The 10,000-nt window shown below is 45.0% G+C and overlaps 1 protein-coding gene and 1 long non-coding RNA gene across 20 annotated transcripts in view; one reads left to right on the forward strand and one right to left on the reverse strand.

The window, feature by feature from the left end:
* LOC121698974 overlaps nucleotides 1-1,845 on the forward strand; it is a 4,557-nt gene extending 2,712 nt beyond the window's left edge. Inside the window, exon 3 of the long non-coding RNA XR_006026921.1 lies at nucleotides 1,816-1,845. This is a non-coding gene — a long non-coding RNA (uncharacterized LOC121698974). The remainder of the gene's footprint in view (nucleotides 1-1,815) is intronic.
* The window catches only part of caska (calcium/calmodulin-dependent serine protein kinase a), a 194,672-nt gene that overhangs the window by 80,108 nt on the left and 104,564 nt on the right, over nucleotides 1-10,000 (reverse strand). For all 19 annotated transcript variants that reach the window (XM_042081253.1, XM_042081243.1, XM_042081136.1 and 16 more), the window contains exons 3-4: nucleotides 7,673-7,778; nucleotides 3,070-3,147 (exon numbers count right to left, since the gene is read on the reverse strand). In XM_042081253.1, coding sequence (XP_041937187.1) covers nucleotides 3,070-3,147; nucleotides 7,673-7,778 — 184 coding nt within the window. The remainder of the gene's footprint in view (nucleotides 1-3,069; nucleotides 3,148-7,672; nucleotides 7,779-10,000) is intronic.

Consider the following 10,000-nt stretch of genomic DNA (forward strand, 5'->3'; position numbering starts at 1 on the left):
AGGAAAAGAGAGAGACAGAGAGAGAGGGGTGGGGAGAGATAGAGAGATGAGAGGAAGGAAGAGAGAGAGAGGGGTGGGGAGAGATAGAGAGATGAGAGGAAGGAAAAGAGAGAGACAGAGAGAGAGGGGTGGGGAGAGATAGAGAGATGAGAGGAAGGAAGAGAGAGAGAGGGGTGGGGAGAGATAGAGAGATGAGAGGAAGGAAGAGAGAGAGGGGTGGGGAGAGATAGAGAGATGAGAGGGAGGAAAAGAGAGAGACAGAGAGAGAGGGGTGGGGAGAGATAGAGAGATGAGAGGAAGGAAGAGAGAGAGAGGGGTGGGGAGAGATAGAGAGATGAGAGGAAGGAAAAGAGAGAGACAGAGAGAGAGGGGTGGGGAGAGATAGAGAGATGAGAGGGAGGAAAAGAGAGAGAGGGGTGGGGAGAGATAGAGAGATGAGAGGGAGGAAAAGAGAGAGAGGGGTGGGGAGAGATAGAGAGATGAGAGGAAGGAAGAGAGAGAGGGGTGGGGAGAGATAGAGAGATGAGAGGGAGGAAAAGAGAGAGACAGAGAGAGAGGGGTGGGGAGAGATAGAGAGATGAGAGGAAGGAAGAGAGAGAGAGGGGTGGGGAGAGATAGAGAGATGAGAGGAAGGAAAAGAGAGAGACAGAGAGAGAGGGGTGGGGAGAGATAGAGAGATGAGAGGAAGGAAGAGAGAGAGAGGGGTGGGGAGAGATAGAGAGATGAGAGGAAGGAAGAGAGAGAGGGGTGGGGAGAGATAGAGAGATGAGAGGGAGGAAAAGAGAGAGACAGAGAGAGAGGGGTGGGGAGAGATAGAGAGATGAGAGGAAGGAAGAGAGAGAGAGGGGTGGGGAGAGATAGAGAGATGAGAGGAAGGAAAAGAGAGAGACAGAGAGAGAGGGGTGGGGAGAGATAGAGAGATGAGAGGAAGGAAGAGAGAGAGAGGGGTGGGGAGAGATAGAGAGATGAGAGGAAGGAAGAGAGAGAGACAGAGAGAGAGGGGTGGGGAGAGATAGAGAGATGAGAGGGAGGAAAAGAGAGAGACAGAGAGAGAGGGGTGGGGAGAGATAGAGAGATGAGAGGAAGGAAGAGAGAGAGAGGGGTGGGGAGAGATAGAGAGATGAGAGGAAGGAAGAGAGAGAGAGGGGTGGGGAGAGATAGAGAGATGAGAGGAAGGAAGAGAGAGAGAGGGGTGGGGAGAGATAGAGAGATGAGAGGAAGGAAGAGAGAGAGAGGGGTGGGGAGAGATAGAGAGATGAGAGGGAGGAAAAGAGAGAGACAGAGAGAGAGGGGTGGGGAGATATAGAGAGATGAGAGGGAGGAAAAGAGAGAGACAGAGAGAGAGGGGTGGGGAGAGATAGAGAGATGAGAGGAAGGAAGAGAGAGAGAGGGGTGGGGAGAGATAGAGAGATGAGAGGAAGGAAGAGAGAGAGAGGGGTGGGGAGAGATAGAGAGATGAGAGGAAGGAAGAGAGAGAGGGGTGGGGAGAGATAGAGAGATGAGAGGGAGGAAAAGAGAGAGACAGAGAGAGAGGGGTGGGGAGAGATAGAGAGATGAGAGGGAGGAAAAGAGAGAGACAGAGAGAGGGGTGGGGAGAGATAGAGATGAGAGGGAGGAAAAGAGAGAGAGGGGAGTCAGCGAGGACGGCAAAGACGGAGAGGTACAGAGAGAGAGAGGTAGAGAGAAAGAGAGTTATCACACAGACAGTTAGTTATCACAGGTTAGCAGAAAAGGCCACTTCTTGGTTTTGTATCTGATGGTTATTGTTACCCAGCACTGCTGATCTGACCTTTCATGTATTCCATTTAAACCCAGCAGCCCAATACGAGAAATGACTGACCAAGCTTTGCTCAACTAAGATTATCGCAACCTGAAGCGCAGACAGTTCCTTACCACAGAGACCTACTGATTCAGACCGTGGGCTGTCAACAACATCAGGTCAGGCAACCAGCAGAAACTAGCGTGTCTAAAAATTTGAACACGACCACACGTGGAAGATATCTGCACATACCACAAAATACCATGATCCTTTATATAACAAACCAGTTTTATGGTCTCAAGTAAGATTATCATGAAGCTATTTAAGAGCAACACAGCTGATGAATGAATCATTGTTTTTGTATGTGTGTGTGTGTGTGTGTGTGTGTGTGTGTGTGTGTGTGTGTGTGTGTGTGTGTGTGTGTATGTATATGTGTGGCTGAATGAAGGCCCATGGTTTGGTCTCTTGCTTGAGGAGACACTTGTAATTCCCAAGGGTACAGACTACTTGACCATTTCATTTTTTCAACAATATTAAACAATTTAGCCAAACTCCTAGCAATACTCCTGGGAGAAAGAAGTGCCACTCATAAATCATCACTAGGAATATTTCACTACACTGTAACTGTCGACACCCCTGTTTTCTTCCGGGTTTCTCACATATTTTCAACTTTTTTTCCTGCTGTCTTCCTGTTAAAATATTTTCCTGTAAATATCCCTTATTTTCAGTCTCTCTTTCAGTCAGTCTCTACTGTCCTGTTGCTACCCCCTTGCCCTTCCAGCGAAACAGATGTTTTTCAAAGCATCGTTTTGCTTGCTTTACGGTGTATGTGCGACTTTAGAGTGATATTAGCCAATTTAAGATAACGGCATGGTTGTTGTGAGAATATGTTTTGATGCCAATCTTTAAGCAAAGTCACTTTAGCACTCCTAGCTTCACATCTCGTTTAGTTAGTGCAGCAGTTTTGTTGTCTGAATTCTTGCAGTTAGCAGAGGGATAGCAACAGAAAGTCGAATGTTGCAATTTTTCACGTATTTTGGGTTATAAACCCGGGAAATCTCCCTTATTTTCAAAACTCAACGATGACAGATCTGCACTACACCCTATTACAAAAAAGGCATGGAAACTGTATCACAGTGCTACATGAGATGAGCGGCTGAATTCCCTGAGCATGCAGAGAAGCCTCAGCTGGAACTATGAAATTCTCTTAAGTGTACACTGGGGATAATCTCATGTTCTCTTCAGTGAAATGAAAATTCAGTCAATTCTTTTTGAGTTATTACATTAAAAAAAGAAAAATCCTAACTTACCTGGCGACAGCTTCACTGTAGACAAAGCCAGCATCTGCTCTTTTAACGATTTCGAAACACAGGTCAGCTCCATCCATACTAAGCAAGGGAGAAACAAGAGATAACAGGATCAGAAGCATACAATGGCTGGAATTACACATTTTCATAAGAGCTGTTTTTTTTAGGTATTTCTAGGTATCTGATACCTGACAATCTTAACTTATTGAGTGCCAAAAACGTAATATTACGTTTTTCCTTCCCATGCGTTGTGCCAAAAACGTAATATTAAGTTTTTAGCTTTTTTTTTTTTAAATTACGAAACTAGACACTCTAACACACCTTATATGTGATTTTGGGAACTCTGATGAATGGAAATGAAATATATAACGATCGCAAACTCATGAAAACGCACAATCTGGACATTTTATCTGGACATTTTATCATAACTCGATTGCCGCTTTGGGTCGAATCAGTGACGCATGCACGTCAGGTCAAAACCAGGCCATTTTCGTGGGTCTATCACTAGGTGGCAGTCTCGCTGATCACTTCCCGGAAAGTTTACAGGCAACACTTCATATTTCATGAAAGACGTTATATCTCCATTTCTAGAAAAAAACAGCGATTTTGATGAAAACTAGCCACTGTTTAGCTTGGGATTTCTCAGGAACAGAGGTGTGTAGAAATACACGGGTTGCACCCACTGAGAGCTTAAAGTCTCACCTTTTAAACGAGCCATTGTATGTGTTCATAGCTATAACACAGAATATGCTGTGGCTGTACAAAAATCATCAACAATGGTCTAGATTGCTGGCACTCTAGGACAAAGCTTCCGAAAACAGCTTGGCATTCAATGAGTTAAATGGTGCTCAGACATAAAAAAACTGACTGGTGACAGGTGTAGGAGGTGAAGACTACCAAGGCTGCGAGTGAAGTCTCCCTGAGTGAGATTTTAGTGTTTGACTGAAACATAACGACATAACAATTGTTGTGGAGGAGGGACCACAAAATAGCCTACATGATCATAAATGTTGACAAAAGGTAGCTGAAATCCCATAACAACCCAACTGTACTGTAAATCCCAACCCAACAATGATATTCCACTCAAAAACATTCACACTCAAAATGTTTGTCCTTTCCCAATAAAACAATCTGCTTGAAATGATCCATCTTAAAATCTGAAGTAGGCCAACTTGATCAGTTAGCTACCAATGGTTGCAAACTTTTCATTAGCTTCCAAGATAAGCATATATGGACGAGGGGGACCTCAGCATTTCGGTTACAGTTCAAAGACGATCTACTGTAGATTTGATGTTGCCATCCTCGACCGGGTAGACTCATTTTTTATTAACCTCTGGAGAGTCTACAAGATGCTCAGCTCATATTTCACACACTAAAAAAAGTTTGTTTGACTTTATTTAAAAAAAAATGTGGAGTCTTCCGTGGTATTGGAGTACTTGGACTTCCTCTGAAGATCTGAACTTTGAGTGTCCCTAAGAATATTATCAGCCCTGACGACCAAAACCGTTCAGGAATTATTTATGCAAAAGTGGAACGTGCGTAATGTTTCACGAATGAAACAGCATGAGAGAGCATGAACCATATCGTTTCTCCTGTATTTTATTTGGCAAATTTGACAACAGTCAGCTTACATTTCAAATCATAGCCTACTTCTTTCTCTGCGGTACGCATTTAGAATAAAGAATAACGTTCGCAAACCATTTTGTTTTGTTGCCAGCATAAAACCAAGCTTACCATCGGCCTATCCACAAATTTGAAACAATTGGGATGAATTGAACGATGACGAAGTCAGACATATAGGCATAGTTCATATTAATAAAAGTTCTACAATTTGGAACTCTAGCTTTTCCCCACCGCAGTCTTTTAATGCCATCTAATCATAACGTTAGCGTGCGGCGTGCGCAGTCTGCACCCTGGCTAAAGCCCAATTCACACCAAAGATTCGCGACAAGATAAGCTGCAACATTCTATAAACCAGCTACTTGATGCAACATTCTAATCTAAAACCTTGCAACTGTGACTAGACGTGGTGAATGCTTTGCGACTGTTTGCAACAACGTGCAACATCTAATTCACACCGCTGCAACTCCTTTCTGCAACGGTTTCGTCTCATTGAGAATCTATTTGAGACCGGCCTTTAACCCAAACCTGTAGCCACACCAGGCGTTTAAAAGAGTCAGGCGTCTATTTGGGACCCCATTATTTGGGACTCTATTATTTTAAGTTTTACGGGTATACACATTATTTCAAGCCTTGACACTCTGGGTTCATATATCAGAGAAACCTTCTAAGGTGAGAGAGCTTCTTCTTAGGGACACCCAAATTTCAGATGAAGTCCAAATGTTAGCTGTCAGTTAGAAGCCCTATCACTCTTTTTTGCGTGAAAAACCCCAACATAAGCTTATGTAAATTTCCTTCTTGCAGTGTTATAAGTCAAAAAGTCCCGTCAGATCAACACCTGCAAGGTAAAGAGGCCAATGGAGCGAACGATATCCGATTTGAGCTGGTGCCCTGATATCCCATCATAGCTGTCTGAGGGAGCTCTGACACACACACATGCACACCATACTGCCCTGGTAGCGAGGGTTCAAAACTCTGGACTGACAGCTAGCAGGGTAGAGGAGGCCTCTGTTGACCTCTCTCATTCGGTGAAGAAAATTCACACCCTTCCCTTATCTCTCTCTTTCTTTCTTTTACTCCACCTATTTCTTTTTTTCTCTACTGCCTTTCTCTCTAGCCCACTCTTTCTACAACCCTTCCTCTCTCCTCACTGTTCCACTTTCTAGATCTATTTCGTCTGTCTTCATCTCTTTCTCTCATTACCTCCCACCTCTCTCCACAGACCATGTCATAGCGGAGGACAACCTTTCTGACCTGCGGGATCCAACAAACTGACCCAAGGCAAATTCCACAGACTGTAACCATCCTCTATTCTAAATGAAGCTCCTGACTCTAATAAACACCGCACTCGTGGACTCATTGTCGATTGTTTCTCTGAAGACTGAAACCACCACCACAGATGTTGACCTCAATTATTCATGAAGGAGAGAACAAGAGAAACCAATCATCACCATGGCTTACTTGACTGACATGAAGCTTACATTACAAGACCCACACATATAAGTTTTATGCGCATCCAAGCAAAAACATGGTACCCCAAAGAGTATTGTATGCGTTCGGGTAAATACAAGCCCCAAAGGATAGCATACCTGGTGATGGTGTTTAAGACACCACAACCACTGCTTGACAAGCTAGAGGATTAACCATGAAGCCTGATAACTGCCTTTTCTTCCAACCTTGAATCACCACTTGTAAGCTCGCTGATTACAACACTCGTTAGATAAGAGTGTCTAAGGAATAGTTGTGGGGGGAAAGCCATAATAAAAGGGAGGAAGGCTGAGGGAGGGACAAATAAAAAGAGAGAGGATGAATAGAAAGAGAGAGCGAGAGAGCGAGAGAGAGAAAGAGAGAAAAGCTGAGGGCAGACAAATCAATACAGATGAATGCTCTTTGACATTCACTGCTCCGACTTTTATTGAAGCCCCTAAAAAATTTGGCTGGGGCCCAGCTTTTTCGGGAGGTGAGCAATCCCATTAAAAATGGTCACATCAATTATTTCTAACTTGCTCAACTGCACAGCAAATCGTGTAAAAAGTGGACCCGGGCCCCTATCACGGCAACGCTGCACGCCCATTAATTGGGCCGTCGATCAGAAAATGAGACGAGTCATCGTTCTTGGCACACATCCACTCGAATCTCTCTTCTTTCACCTCCCCCCCCCCCCCCCCCATCTCAAATGATGCCTCTGTTACTGCCCCTCGCCTACCACAGCCCTCAAGTTGACGTGACTGGCAACTGAAGTGGAGTGACCAGCGTGGGTCTGGATGCTCATGAGGAGGACCCATCCCCATCGCTGAGCTTCACTCTACACACTCGATCTCTGGCTCTGCTGGTGGTCCACTGCTCATGAGGAGGGCCCATCCCCATCGCTGAGCTTCACTCTACACACTCGATCTCTGGCTCTGCTGGTGGTCCCTATACGTCAATCAATGTTTCCTATGAAATCCACTTGCTAAGCAATTAAACAAGTTTAAAAAAGGGCAATTCCATGCAAAACTGTCACGTCCATAACGCCAACTTCTAGTTCTACAACCAAGAAGAATGAATGCTCAAATTTCAAGTAATCATCATTCACATCATACCATGGCGTTGTGTTGGTGTTATGGACGTGACTGTTTTGCGTGGAATTGCCCAAGGGGTACTTTTTTTGTTGTCGTCTGTTGTTGTCTGTTGTCTGAGGAAACAAAACCAAACCAAACCACTCACGACAACAAGAGCGGCTTTAGAATGTGACTTTCTTTTCACTCAGAACTGTAGCAAGCTATTGGGTAGTGGAAAGTTTTTATGAGCAAATGACACTTGGGTTTGGGGTCCAACCACAGCTCGCTATCAAAACGTCCTCTGCGCTTGGACTGAGTGTGAGTGTGAGTGTGAGGTCAGCTGAGGATCTGTTTCTGTTTTTGCTATTTATTTACAGTAGGGAAGTTATTTAGGGAAGTTGACAGAGGCAATCCAAAATGATGGGTTTTGGGGGCAGGATACTTACAACTCGAAGACCATGTAGAGCATGCCATCTGAACTGTAGGTTTCCAGCAGCTCCACAATGTGAGGGTGCTTGAGCATGTGACAGATACTGGCTTCTCTTTTGAGATCTGCAGAGAGAGAGAGAGAGAGAGAGAGAGAGAGAGAGAGAGAGAAAGAGAGAGAGAAAATGAATAGATTGGGGAAGATAGGATGGAAATCAGACAGAAGAGAGAATAAAGAGATGATGGGGTAGAAGAGAAAAAAGAGAGACATGATGGTTAGCTGTGGTGTAATGGAACACATTTCATTAGGGGTGATCAAAAATGTCTCATGGGTCTCTCTGCTTGGATAGAGACGTTTTTACCTTCCACCACCATCTTCTGCAGAATTTCATGCGATTCATTAAACGGAGCGCTTGCTCGTCCCCGAAACCTATGCGTCGTTCGATGACTCTTCAGCAAACTCAATTTGTATTTTCTGAGCCACCATAATGGATTAGGTAAGACTGATCGACCTCCCCCCCCCCCCCACACACACACACATCCTATGCAGTTTACCCCTGGATTTGCCATCAAGCCTTAACCCGACCTTCAGAAGGTCAGAGTTGTCTAACTCAATCACGTTTCCCCTTCAGCCGGTGGAATTCCCTTGCTTTCTCTTCACCCACTGATGAGGCGCTCATAACCCAATAACCCAGCCCTCCGCCGGTGACAGAAAGACTCCCCTCAAATATGAATGAGATGAGGGCAGGGTGGGGGTGGGTGTGTGTGTGTGTGTGTGTGTGTGTGGGCACATCTCTAAAAATATACCCTTGCTCGGAGAGAAGGATGACCCTGATGAAAAATACATCAGTGGTGGAGTTGGTGCTGTTTCCTGTGCCGGCATAGGCAGGTGTGTTGGGGTGGGGTGGGGAGGGGGGTGGGGGAGAGCTGTTGTGTTCCTCAGCACAGATCTTACGACTTGATACTGGGAGTCTATGGATGATGGTGCAGATGGCTGTGTACACACAGACACAACTGTGTAGTCATAGCAACAAAGAGATACAATATTAACATTTGGAAAGACACACACACAAAAAGACACACACACAGACACAAATGCTGCATCATTGCTGATGATATGAGGACTACGAAGGGAAGGGCCTAACAGGATGTGTATGGTGTGAGCATTCTGCATATTAGAGAAACCGTAGAAGGTCAATACACACACAGCACAATCACGTAGAAATGTAATCAATGAGTGACCACCTGCAGCGTTGTTGAGAGCTGTTCAATGTCTGCCATATTATATAGCAACTCAAATCATGGCTTTTCAGGCCAGATACTCTTGACCAGAAGTAAAGGATGTACGCCCCTATTCTGATGCAGTCTACAATGTTACTTAAGTCTAAAGCTAATGTACAGGATGTGTGAATATGTGGCTATGTGCGCACACACACACCAGCTTAAACATAAGAGGCCAACTTTCTCAGAAGATGTCACCTTAACCTGACAGCTGAACTGTGTACAAACTTGCACACCATCCGAGCTGACCATGAACCACATACGGCCTCCAGTCCTGTCTGTCTCTCTCTCTCTCTCTCACTCACACAGACACACACCACACAAACACACACACACACACACAGTGAAAAAGAGAAACTTACACCTCATAGTGAGTGTAGAAGGCTGTAATGTGGGCGGCAAATGTGCAAACACAAACCTGTGCAAGTGCAATGCTGAGGGAATACAGCTGCATTGTCTGGTGGTTCTGGCTGTGTGTGGTTTTTTGTGCATCTTTGTGTGTGTGTGTGTGTGTGTGTGTGTGTGTGTGTGTGTGTGTGTGTGTGTGTGTGTGTGTGTGAGAGAGAGAGAGAGAGAGAAGGAGAGTGTGTGGGTGTGTAAAAAAATTGGCATTAGTAGTTCTGCTCACCGCCACATGGTGGAGCTGTGGAGCTCTAGCAGCAGGGAGTGCCGCACGCGCAACATCGGCAGTCTATTTATAGGCAGTGGGCTAGAGGGCCAGATGACATGTAATGCAGGCAGTGCAGTGAAGCAGCCACTTTGAACAGTCATGTTTTCACACATCCCAATCTAAGGGACAGGAGCTCTACCTAGATTCTCCCCATGCTCAATCCCTCCCTGGACTGGAAGCATATCCGACTGTCTTGTGAGATTTTGGCATGGATCATCTTTCTCCTTCTCGACCAAGTTGCTGTTATCATCATAATCACCATTGCTGTCATCATCATAATCACCGTTATTATAACAAACATCACCACTATAATAATTACCTTCACCGACCTCATCAATATTACGGCAATTACCAATGCCATCACGTTTTTTCTCACTCTAAGCAGCGAAGCCCATTA

Source organism: Alosa sapidissima, chromosome 2 (assembly GCF_018492685.1).
Source record: "Alosa sapidissima isolate fAloSap1 chromosome 2, fAloSap1.pri, whole genome shotgun sequence".
NCBI classification, from domain to species: Eukaryota; Metazoa; Chordata; class Actinopteri; order Clupeiformes; family Clupeidae; genus Alosa; species Alosa sapidissima.